At 40.5% G+C, this 12,902-nt stretch overlaps 1 protein-coding gene across 3 annotated transcripts in view; it reads right to left on the reverse strand.

Moving 5' to 3' along the window:
• Positions 1 to 12,902, reverse strand: part of luzp2 (leucine zipper protein 2) — a 157,660-nt gene that overhangs the window by 20,437 nt on the left and 124,321 nt on the right. For all 3 annotated transcript variants that reach the window (XM_024399161.2, XM_024399160.2, XM_024399159.2), the window contains exon 8: positions 1,956 to 2,030. In XM_024399161.2, the coding sequence (XP_024254929.1) occupies positions 1,956 to 2,030 (75 nt within the window). The remainder of the gene's footprint in view (positions 1 to 1,955; positions 2,031 to 12,902) is intronic.

The following is a 12,902-nucleotide window of genomic DNA, read 5'->3' on the forward strand; positions in this document are numbered from 1 at the left end:
GGGTCAAATGTTTCAGGTAGCCTTCCACAAGCTTCCCACAATAAGCTAGGTGAATTTTGGCCCATTCCTCTTGACAGAGCTGGTGTAACTGACTCAGGTTTGTAGGCCTCCTTGTTCGCACACACTTTTTCAGTTCTACCCACAAAATTTCTATAGGATTGAGGTCAGGGTTTTGTGATGGCCACTTCAATACCTTGACTTTGTTGTCCTTAAGCCATTTTTCCAGAACTTTGGAAGTATGCTTGGGGTCATTGTTTATTTGGAAGACCCATTTGCGACCAAGCTTAAACTGATGTCTTGAGATGTTGCTTCAATATATCCACATCATTTTCTTACCTCATGATGCCATCTATTTTGTGAAGTGCACCAGTCCCTCCTACAGCAAAGCACACCCACAACATGATGCTGCCACCCCCGTGCTTCACTGTTGGGATGGTGTTCTTTGGCTTGAAAGCATCCCCCTTTTTCCTCCAAACATAACAATGGTCATTATGGCCAAACAGTTCTATTTTTTTCATCAGACCAGAGGACATTACTCCAAAAAGTACGATCTTTGTCCCCATGTGCAGTCGCAAACCGTAGTCTGGCTTTTTTATGGCAGTTTTGGAGCAGTGGCTTCTTCCTTGCTGAGCGGCATTTCAGGTTATGTCGATACAGGACTTGTTTTACTGTGGATATAGATACTTTTGTACCGGTTTCCTCCAGCATCTTCACAAGGTACTTTGCTATTGTTCTGGGATTGATTTTCACTTTTCGCACCAAAGTACGTTCATCTCTGGGATACCGAATGCGTCTCCTTCCTGTATATAACAACTGCGTGGTCCCATGGTGTTTATACTTGCATACTATTGTTTGTACAGATGAACGTGGTACCTTCAGGCGTTTGGAAATTGCTCCCAAGGAAGAACCAGACTTGTGGAGGTCTACAATTTTTTTCTGAGGTCTTGGCTGATTTCTTTTGATTTTACCATGATATCAAGCAAAGAGGCACTGAGTTTGAAGGTAAGCCTTGAAATATATACACAGGTACACCTCCAAATGACTCAAATCATGTCAATTAGCCTATCAGAAGCTTCTAAAGCCATGACATAATTTTCCAAGCTGTTTAAAGGCACAGTCAACTTAGTGTATGTAAACTTCTGACCAACTGGATTGTGATATATTGAAATAATCTGTCTGTAAACAATTGTTGGAAAAATTACTTGTGTCATGCACAAAGTAGATGTCCTAACCGACTTGCCAAAACTATAGTTTGCTAACAAGAAATTTGTGGAGTGGTTGAAAAACGAGTTTCCATGACTCCAACCTAAGTGTATGTAAACTTCCGATATATAATAAACAGAGTAGCAGAGGCGTGTGTGAAGACTGTGAAAGTGTGCGGCTTCAATATGCATGTGCGTGTTAGCGTATGTAGTGTGTGTTGGAGTGTCAGTGTAGTATGTGTGAGTAGAGTCTAGTGAATGTGCATAGAACCCGTGCAAGAGACGTCAGTGCAATAAAATAAAGAGGTAAAAATAAATCATAAAGGGCGACAATATAAACAGTCTGGCCATTTGATTAACTGTCCAGCAGTCTTATGACTTGGGGGTAGACGCTGTTCAGGAGCCTTTTCACTAGCCATTCCACAATTACGCATTCATCCCTACACCTACTGTAGAATAGCACAATGAAACTCCTTCTCCGAAGCACCCATAAATATAGATAGAACCGTTGAAAACTGTAGGGCGCAAGCGTCGTCTCATGCCATCCATTTATTCATTTAGTAACTAAGGAGTAAAAAGCTACACTTAAAATAGTTTGGCAGTGCAAAGCATTTCAATAGGTTAGACTGAGAACACTATCCCCGGGAAGAAATGAAGAGGAGAAACACAATACAAACAAGAAGTCACCAAATATCAAAGTGAGAGACTGAAAAGTGATGGATTACAAGGAAGTAACAGTTTAATGACATCCACCTTGTCCAGTGCGGCCTTTTCCAGCTCTTCTTTGGCAATGGTTAACTTGTGCTCCAGATCCATTAGCTGCTGTCCCTGCGGAAAGACAAGATACTTGAGCTGAAACAGTTGAACTCTTGCAAACACAGCAATTTCCTAAGCTACCGTGTCTTGACTACTAAATACAGGTTAGGCGGTCACTTCAGTCAGAGGCGCTTGCTCAGACTTGCTCTGCGTGGGTTCATCACTTTTGGCTGAAAGTCCCAGTGATTGTGTTCCTCTCAAAATTATTACCCCCAAAGCCTACGATAAAAACATGACAGAATCAAGAAGATTTGATTGAACATGGCTCAATTACAGTACATACCAAACTGTTTGAGCAATAAGGTGAATTGGGGTAATGAGTTTTACCTTAATCGACTGATATATCACCAAACTACCTTTTTTTTTACAATCCATGAAAAAGGCAGAATATTTCTGCAATTGCAAGTTCCAGTATTCCAACATAATGAAAATGTAGGCTACAGTCTGGCTTTTAGGATTACGAATACCCTTCTGCTTTTAACAAAATATATACATATCCACGACTTATCCCTGTGCGATGTGGTAACTCTAAGCCAAGCTATAGACTGCTAGACACCTTCCCCTCAAAAGCGTCTCAATGTGTAGACCAGTACATTTCAAGGTTCAAACTTCAGGGTTACATACTATAGGAGGGATAAGGGGGAATAAAGGGATCCACCTAAATTCAAGACCGTCTCGACTAAAACAAGATGGCTCTTCACCAAGGGTTTGATCTTGTCAACGGAAAAAAATGCCACCGGTAAAACCATCACGCGTGCTCGAGAGCAGGGTTGAGGCCAACTCGATCTCAACGCAATTAAAATTCCATCCATAAATTGGACATTTCAAAAAGGTTTGTTTTTATTCGCCCTATGAACAAATTTAATCTGATTCATTATGTGAATTGACTGAGTTCAAAATGAATTTGATTCTTGAAGGACTCATTACAATATTGAGGAAGTCATCAGGGAGGGAGGACATGCTTAATAGGAGGGGATTTACAAAGGGTGTGTAAAACAGCCCGGGTGATGGACTTCACATTGTGAAAGTTTATAGCGTGCCTTTTACAGGGCTCTCCAACTGATATATTGTACAGGCGTACATTCACAAATTACAAGGTCAACGTCTTCTGGCATGGAAAAAAACTCAGGTCTAAATGATCAACCATGAATATGTGTAGGAGACTATATGTGAGGGTGTCAGTTCACGTAAGACCTATGGCTATTATGGAGATGTGGAGTGTTGCATGGTGTACATTAGCACATACATGCTACATCAGACTCTAATCGAAAATGTCCTAATATGTCAAGGGATGGCGAAAATATTTTTTTCATAGGGATGCAGGATTTTTTTAAAGCCTAGATAGTTATGTTTCTGCTTATACAGTGCCTTGCGAAAGTATTCGGCCCCCTTGAACTTTGCGACCTTTTGCCACCTTTCAGGCTTCAAACATAAAGATATAAAACTGTATTTTTTTGTGAAGAATCAACAACAATTGGGACACAATCATGAAGTGAAACGACATTTATTGGATATTTCAAACTTTTTTAACAAATCAAAAACTGAAAAATTGGGCGTGCAAAATTATTCAGCCCCCTTAAGTTAATACTTTGTAGCGCCACCTTTTGCTGCGATTACAGCTGTAAGTTGCTTGGGGTATGTCTCTATCAGTTTTGCACATCGAGAGACTGAAATTTTACCCATTCCTCCTTGCAAAACAGCTCGAGCTCAGTGAGGTTGGATGGAGAGCATTTGTGAACAGCAGTTTTCAGTTCTTTCCACAGATTCTCGATTGGATTCAGGTCTGGACTTTGACTTGGCCATTCTAACACCTGGATATGTTTATTTTTGAACCATTCCATTGTAGATTTTGCTTTATGTTTTGGATCATTGTCTTGTTGGAAGACAAGTCTCAGTCTCAGGTCTTTTGCAGACTCCATCAGGTTTTCTTCCAGAATGGTCCTGTATTTGGCTCCATCCATCTTCCCATCAATTTTAACCATCTTCCCTGTCCCTGCTGAAGAAAAGCAGGCCCAAACCATGATGCTGCCACCACCATGTTTGACAGTGGGGATGGTGTGTTCAGGGTGAAAGGCTGTCTTGCTTTTACGCCAAACATAACGTTTTGCATTGTTGCCAAAAAGTTCAATTTTGGTTTCATCTGACCAGAGCACCTTCTTCCACATGTTTGGTGTGTCTCCCAGGTGGCTTGTGGCAAACTTTAAACAACACTTTTTATGGATATCTTTAAGAAATGGCTTTCTTCTTGCCACTCTTCCATAAAGGCCAGATTTGTGCAATATACGACTGATTGTTGTCCTATGGACAGAGTCTCCCACCTCAGCTGTAGATCTCTGCAGTTCATCCAGAGTGATCATGGGCCTCTTGGCTGCATCTCTGATCAGTCTTCTCCTTGTATGAGCTGAAAGTTTACAGGGACGGCCAGGTCTTGGTAGATTTGCAGTGGTCTGATACTCCTTCCATTTCAATATTATTGCTTGCACAGTGCTCCTTGGGATGTTTAAAGCTTGGGAAATCTTTTTGTATCCAAATCCGGCATTAAACTTCTTCACAACAGTATCTCGGACCTGCCTGGTGTGTTCCTTGTTCTTCATGATGCTCTCTGCGCTTTTAACGGACCTCTGAGACTATCACAGTGCAGGTGCATTTATACGGAGACTTGATTACACACAGGTGGATTGTATTTATCATCATTAGTCATTTAGGTCAACATTGGATCATTCAGAGATCCTCACTGAACTTCTGGAGAGAGTTTGCTGGACTGAAAGTAAAGGGGCTGAATAATTTTGCACGCCCAATTTTTCAGTTTTTGATTTGTTTGAAAAGTTTAAATATCCAATAAATGTCGTTCCACTTCATGATTGTGTCCCACTTGTTGTTGATTCTTCACAAAAAAATACAGTTTTATATCTTTATGTTTGAAGTCTGAAATGTGGCAAAAGGTCGCAAAGTTCAAGGGGGCCGAATACTTTCGCAAGGCACTGTAATTTCAGACATTTAGGTGGCTACTTATTGCTCAACTTGGCCTCGCTAGACATTTAGGGACCGGGGCGAAAATCTTAACACGGGAATGAATATTCCCACGCAAAAGGACATCCGTTTAACTGCTTTTGTTTTTAAGGAAATGAAGGCTGTGAAAACGATCCAACGTGCTTCTGATAATATTTCAGTTCGTCTTGGATGCATAACGTTATGTATCTTCCCCTTCCCCCAGGAGACTGAAAATATTTGGCATGGGTCTCCAGATCCTCAAAAAGTTCTACAGCTGCACCATCGAGAGCATCCTGACCGGTTGCGTCATCGCCTGGTATGTCAACTGCTCGGCATTCAACCGTAAGGCGCTACAGAGGTTAGTGCGTACGGCCCAGTACATCACTGGGGCCAAGCTTCCTGCCATCCAGGACGTCTCTACTAGCCCCCCTTTGTTTTTACACTGCTGCTACTCGCTATCTATTATTTATGAATAGTCACTTTACCCCTACCTACAGTACATGTACACATTTCCTCAATTACCTCGACTAACGTGTACCTCTGCACATTGACTTGGTACCCCTTGTATATAGCATTGTTATTGTTGTTGTGTTACTTTTTAAAATCTATTTGTTGGTTAAGGGCTTGTAAAAAAGCATTCCACGTTAAGGTCTACACCTGTTGTATTTGATTTGTTTACATATTTCTCCAGTCCTGTTCCTGAGACAAAATTGACATTTGCAAGAAATACTTAATTTTGATCATTTGTTCAAGTTCATTTTATATTTGACTACATGTGAGAGGTTGGCCTACAGTCATTGTCCAGTTCAGTCCAGTTCATTTAACCCATCTTAAATTCAAAGGTGCGGTAGACCATGGGGTGCTGCCGCACCTGCTACACCCCTACTTCCACCATCGCTTAATTGAAACTTCTAGAGATAGCACCCTTTTTTCAATTTTCGCCTAAAATGACATACCCAAGTCTAACTGCCTGTAGCTCAGGCCCTGAAGCAATATTCTTGGTACCATTTGAAAGGAAACACTTTGTGTGAATTGAATGAAAATAATATAACACAATAGATCTGGTAGAAGAAAATACCACCATCTTTGAAATGCAACAGAGAGGTCCCAGTTCTAGCCATCACTCTGTTTGTAATTCTGATGGTGTCCACAAGAGGGCAGCAGTGTAAGTGCAAAGTTTCAGAAGAATAACAGTGTAAGTTTAGCAAAGAAAAGGCATGCTGTATGCAAGAATATCAAGGTTTGATTTAGCTTTTTCAAATACATTTATAAGTTCAACATTTGCAAAACAGATAACTCTGAATATTCTTATAATTTTTGGGTGCTGTTGCCGGATACTCCCAGATAAAGGGTTTCCCAGCTCATTGGCTATCTAGCTAGCTTTGTTTGACCCCAATTGGTGCTTATTTGACAAAGTTAGTCGATCAAGGGAAGAAGCCCGCGTCATCGGCGTGCCATGAAGGCGTTGCTCTCTGACCAAATATGGTGTCCTATAGGATATACCACACCTCTGATGATATAATGGAGTCCGGTTACGTTCTAGGATCTCTGAGGAATACAAACGAATGTGATTTGACTGGTTGAAACAACTTTTTGGGTTAGATTTTCACAGATTCCTTTCTTTGCAAATTGAACAAGTGGAAATACAAAATCAATCGTGCATGCTATATGGACCTTTTCAGGATATGAAAAAGGATTTTATCTAACAAAACAACATTTCATGTTATCTCTGGGACCCTTTGGATGATAAATCAGAGTAAGATTTCAGAATGTAAGTACACATTACACCTTCAGAGGTGAATTTATCAAACTTATCGCTGTGAAAAAAAGTGTTTTGTTGTTAGGAGCTTTCCTCAAACAACAGCATGACATTTTTTTTCCGCTGTAATAGCTACTGTAAATGGAACAGTGGAGTTATATTAACAAGAATTCAAGAATTTCAGCCGATACAAATCACTTATATGTACCGACATTTGTTGTTTCTCTAAAATCTGTGATCACTTATATGTACCGACATTTGTTGTTTCTCTAAAATCTGTGATCGTGACACAAGGCGCTGCATGATTTACAACTGTCCCATTGACGGGACACCGATCCTTAAGAAGTTTTTAATATGTCCACCATACTGTTGTGGAACATGTTGTTTCTTATCTTCCCCTCCTCTTCTCTAGAATCTTAGAAAAAATAACTTTCTGTGGAAAAGGTTCTACATGGAACCCAAAAGGGGTTTTCAAAGGGTTCTCCTATGGGGACAGCCAAAGAACCCTTTAAGGTTCAAGATAGCACTATTTTAAAGAGTGTGTGACCTTTCTGAGTTGTCTAGTGTCTGAATGTATCCTGTATTTTCCTGCTCTTAGATCATACAGAAATGCTTACACCTGATTTCATGTTTCAACTGTCATTGGCATTATAAAGGCGCGTTGAACTGCACCTGTGTGAATGCACCTGTTGTGTTGATTATGTGACAAGGTTGGTTTACACCCTCCTTTGTAGTACATTTACATGTTGGGTGTTGCATCAGTAGCATTGTGTAAAAGTGAAATACTCAAATTCAGAGTGCTGCTGAGATCACCCAATTGATCTGATCAAAGAGAAGAAGTAGTCCTATTTTGTATTTGTCTTCACATGGTAAGAAAACAGAGCAAGTACATTCAGGCCGAGGCCACAAAAATACATATAAAATACAAATACGCATTCATCATTATCCGTTTTTGTCCGTCAAAAGCTCAACTCACCTCAAACTTTTCAGTCAATATTGACTGAGAGCTTCAAGTTGCAAATGTACAAAGGTGGACATCTTGGCAGTGTTTTTGACAGGCAAGCATCTCTGTTGTCCATCATCCGTCAACAGAAAAACTATTGACTAAATACATTTTTGGAGTAAACAAAATCTCTGTGGTTGTACTGTTGTCAAGTTGTCTCCAGGTTTCAGTGAGCGAGCAAGGACATTAACTGTTGTGCTATTGAAGGCATCACTGAGATGTAGCAATGCAACAAGTCAGCCTTTTGAATGAGGCATTGCAGAAGTTTTGTTTTGTTATTGCGTGGATTTCTTGCAGAGCACAGTCATGGACAGAACTGTGATTCAGAACGAACCGTTTACACTGAAACCAAGGAATCAAGCAGAACACCATAGTCCCTGTTCCCAAGAACACTAAGGTAACCTCGTAGCACTCACGTCTGTAGCCATGAAGAGCTTTGAAAGGCTGGTCAAGGCTCACACTAACACCATTATCTCAGAATCCCTAGACCATCTTCAATTTGATACCGCCCCAACAGATCCACAGATGATATAATCTATATTGCGCTCAACACTGCCTTTTCCCACCTGGACAAAAGGAATACCTATGTGAGAATACTATTAATTGATTACAGTTCAGCTTTCAACACCATAGTGCCCTCAAAGCTCATCACTATGCTAAGGAACCTGAGACTAAACAACTCCCTCTGCAACTGGATCCTGGACTTCCTGACGGGCCACCCCCAGGTGGTAAGGGTAGGTAACAACACATCCGCCTCTCTGATCCTCAACACGGGGGTCCCTTAGGGGTGTGTGCTCAGTCTCTTCCTGTACTCCCTGTTCACTTATGACTGCATTCCCAGGCACGACTCCAAACACCATCATCAAGTTTGCTGATAACACAACAGTGTTAGACCTGATCAATGATGAGACAGCCTATAGGGAGGAGGTCAGAGATCTGGCCATGTGGTGCCAGGACAACAACCTCTTCCTCAAGACAAAGGAAATTATTGTGGACTACAGGAAAAGGAGGATCGAGCATGCCCCCATTCTCATCGACAAGGCTGTAGTGGAGCAGGTTGAGAGCTTCAAGTTCCTTGGTGTCCACATCACCAACAAACTCTCATGGTCCAAGCACACCAAGGCAGTTGTGAAGAGGGCATGACAAAGTATTTTCCCCCTCAGGAGACTGAAAAGATTTGGCATGGGTCCTCAGATCCTCAAAAGGTTCTACAGCTGCACCATCGAGAGCATATTGACTGGTTGCATCACTGCCTGGTATGGCAACTGCTCGGCCTCCGACCACAAGGCACTACAGAGGGTAGTGCATATGGCCCATTACATCACTGGGGCCAAGCTTCCTGCCATCCATGACCTCTATATCAGGCGGTGTCAGAGGAAGGCCCTAAAAATTGTCAAAGACTCCAGCCACACTAGTCATAGACAGTTCTCTCTTCTACCACACGGCACCGGAGCACCAAGTCTAGGTCCAAAAGGCTTCTTAATAACCTCTCTGGGATATGCGGGACGGTAGTTGCCAAAATCCAGTGAAAATGCAGAGCGCCAAATTCAAATAAATTACTATAAAAATCTAACTTTCATGAAATCACACATGCAAGATAGCAAATTAAAGCTACACTTTTTGTGAATCCAGCCAACATGTCAGATTTACAAAAGGCTTTTCGGCGAAAGCAAACGATGCTATTATCTGAGGATAGCAAGCACTATAGTAAACAAAGAGAGAGAAGCATATTTCAACCCTGCAGGCGCGATACAAAACGCAGAAATAAAAATATAATTCATGCCTTACCTTTGACAAGCTTCTTCTGTTGGCACTCCAATAGGTCCCATAAACATCACAAATGGTCCTTTTGTTTGATTAATTCCGTTGATATATATCCAAAATGTCCATTTATTTGGCGCGTTTAATCCAGAAAAACACTGGTTCCAACTTGCGCAACGTGACTACAAAATATCTCAAAGGTTACCTGTAAACTATGCCAAAACATTTCAAACTAGTTTTGTAATACAACTTTAGGTATGTTTTAACGTAAATAATCAATAAGATTTAAGACGGGATGATCTGTGTTCAATACAGGAGGAAAACAAACTGTAGCTAGCTTTCTGGTCACGAGCCTCTATCTAACAGTACACTTCAAGTGACTCTCGTTCAAGATGGCCATACTTCTTCATTACACAAAGGAAAAACCTCAAACAATTTCTAAAGACTGTTTGAAATCCAGTGGAAGCCAACTGCAAGACGGTCCCTTAGAAATCTGGATTCCCAATGAAAACCCACTGAAAAGAGAGTGACCTCAAAAATAAAATCTGAATGGTTTGTCCTCTCAGGGTTTTGCCTGCTAAATAAGTAATGTTATACTCACAGGCATGATTCAAACAGTTTTAGAAACTTCAGAGTGTTTTCTATCCAAATCTAATCTTCTGGCGATGAGTAGCAGGCAGTTGAATTTGGGCATGCATTTCATCCAGATGTGAAAATACTGCCCCCTGTCACCAAGAAGTTTAACAGCTTCTACCCCCAAGCCATACGACTCCTGAACAGCTAATCAAAGGGTTACCCAGACCCCTCTTTTACGCTGCTGCTACTCTCTGTTTAACTCTCTGTTTATTTACCTATGCACAGTCACTTTAACACTACTGTACCTACATGGCCATATTACCTCAATTACCCCGACTAACCGGTGCCCCCGCACATTGACTCTGTACAGCTACCCCCGGTAAATAGCCTCGCTATTGTTATTTTACTGCTGCTGTTTAATTATTTGCTACTTTTATTTTATATTTTTTACTTACTTTTCTTAGAACTGCATTGTTGGTTAAAGGCTTGTAAGTAAGCATTTCACTCTAATACCTGTTGTATTCGACGCATGTGACAAATAAAATGTGATTTGGTTTGAAAATAACAAACAATATGACAGGATTATTCTTTAGATCCCCATGGACCATTCTTAACATTCCTATCTTTTATGAATATTGTTCCAAAGTTCAAAGACTGTTCCAAAGTATCACAGGCATAAAGGCTAGTATATAATTTCCTCATATCAAATGACGTTTGAAAAGAGAGGTAGTCATTGCTCCCTACACTAAATTACTCTGAAGAAGATGGTGGATACTGAAGTGCTTACAAACGATTCAAAGCGGTCCTTTTCGAGACAATTGGACAGAAAAGATTATCAAACATTGCTAGTCAATAACAAGTGGGGTTATTTTCATGCTGTAAACATCTCAGCTGTATACTGTATGCAATGAAGGCTTTGTTCCCTGTTATGCGGGCTATACAGACGCAATTTGAAAATGTCAATATATGTTTTTTTATTGGAGAATAATATGAGTGCAGGGAGTTAAAGACTATTGAGTGTTGAATTTGCCTCTTTGAAAGAATTGACCACTAAAGAAAGGCCACCGAAGGCTCACAGTTTGTTTCCGTGGGGAATATACAATAAGGGTGTGGGGTACATACGGTGGAGAGTAGAACCATTACAATAGCTGTCATCATTCGAGAGTGCTCTGAACACTATATGGGCAAAGTGACCCATATATATCGAATTGTGTCTATAAAAGAAGTCACAAAAGGGAAAATCTTCTACAGTATATCCAGAGATATCCAGGCAGGGGGAAAAAACCTGGCATCTTCAGGATACACAAGCCAGTGATGCGTGCCTTTGCAACATGTACATTTAAAAAAATATATAATAAGTAAATGTAACATACACCATCACAATAAACCCATTATTTATTTTAGGCAGGTCTAAAGAAACATGATGATACTGTATGAAGAAAATGTATTTCAGAAGCACAGAATATGAGTTGGCCTACTGTATGTTATCTGGCTATGCGTCATGCCGCACGCTGGAAGGCTTGTTCATTTAGCAGACAAGATATTCTTATAAATCCCATGTCATTGTTTTATATTAGATGATTTGATAGTATGAAGCATAAAATAGAAAGGATATTTTTCCCATCCTGGAGCGCGTGTGCATGTGAAGTGGCTATGTTGGAGCATAAAAGTGATCATTTGAAACAGGTCCTATATGCTAGATTTTGAGTTATTTGACCACGTTAATTGTGAATGATACAAGCCTTAGAATGTTGTAGAAATCCAAACAAATATGGGCTGCGTGATGCGACTAAAGGCTTTTGATGATTTGAGAAAGTCACCATAAAAAAACTAGCGCTCTGTTCCTTGCCTCTGACTGCACATGCTGTTCTCTCATCAAGTAATCATGTTTTTCACCCATCAGACTATTCTCAATGTAATCTTGTCTTTACTAAGATGTCCAATTTGTTTCGATTTAGAATGGCCTATTATCAAATTGTCAGGAACAGGAGCAGGGGAAAAAAATACATGTCAGTCATATGCACCCGATTAGCGAATGGAGACCACTTTCCCGTCAGTTCGTTTTTCATTCAAGCGGGTAGGCTACTCAGGTTATTTCACTCCACACATCAACCGCTGTTTGAGGAGCAATGCAGCTAGTCATAAGCCATGGGCTCTCGAACCCTGTTCCTGCAGCTATCCAGTGCTTAATTTGGGAAACCAAGTTAAATCTGCTTGGGAACATCAATAGTAACAAGTTTTCACAACTAAACATATTTTATTTAACTGTTGACAGCCCCTCTCTCTGGAAAGGAATGAAGGAGGGAGGGGAGGAGATGGAAATGCACGGTGGTGGGATATTCTGTAGCTAAAGGTCATGTCAGCCTATTAACTATGAAAATATAAAAAATGCACTATTACTAGGCTATTCAAAATCAAATACAAATTCACTATAATTGTAGGCTAACTGTAAGCCGCACAAGCTGCACAATCAATGAACCAACAGCATTGCCTAGACCTATACCTTCTTTCCCAGACTCATGTTTGAAGCATAGCATAAGGTAACGAGTCCATAAGTATGCCTAATAATACAGTCCACACTCAAAGGTCATTACTAGAATTTGTTTCATTTTGGAGTAAAGGCTAGACCAATTCTGTACCAAAGACATATTAAATCTGTTTTTTTTTTCTTTTTTCTGCCATGCATAATATAAGTAGGCTATGTAATTGTATAAAGGCACCATCATCGGGCTTGGACTCATATATAGGCCTATGCTATGCATAAGCTCTAATATGCATGAGGGTTTTGAATTAA

Source organism: Oncorhynchus tshawytscha, linkage group LG12 (assembly GCF_018296145.1).
Source record: "Oncorhynchus tshawytscha isolate Ot180627B linkage group LG12, Otsh_v2.0, whole genome shotgun sequence".
Classification (NCBI taxonomy): domain Eukaryota; kingdom Metazoa; phylum Chordata; class Actinopteri; order Salmoniformes; family Salmonidae; genus Oncorhynchus; species Oncorhynchus tshawytscha.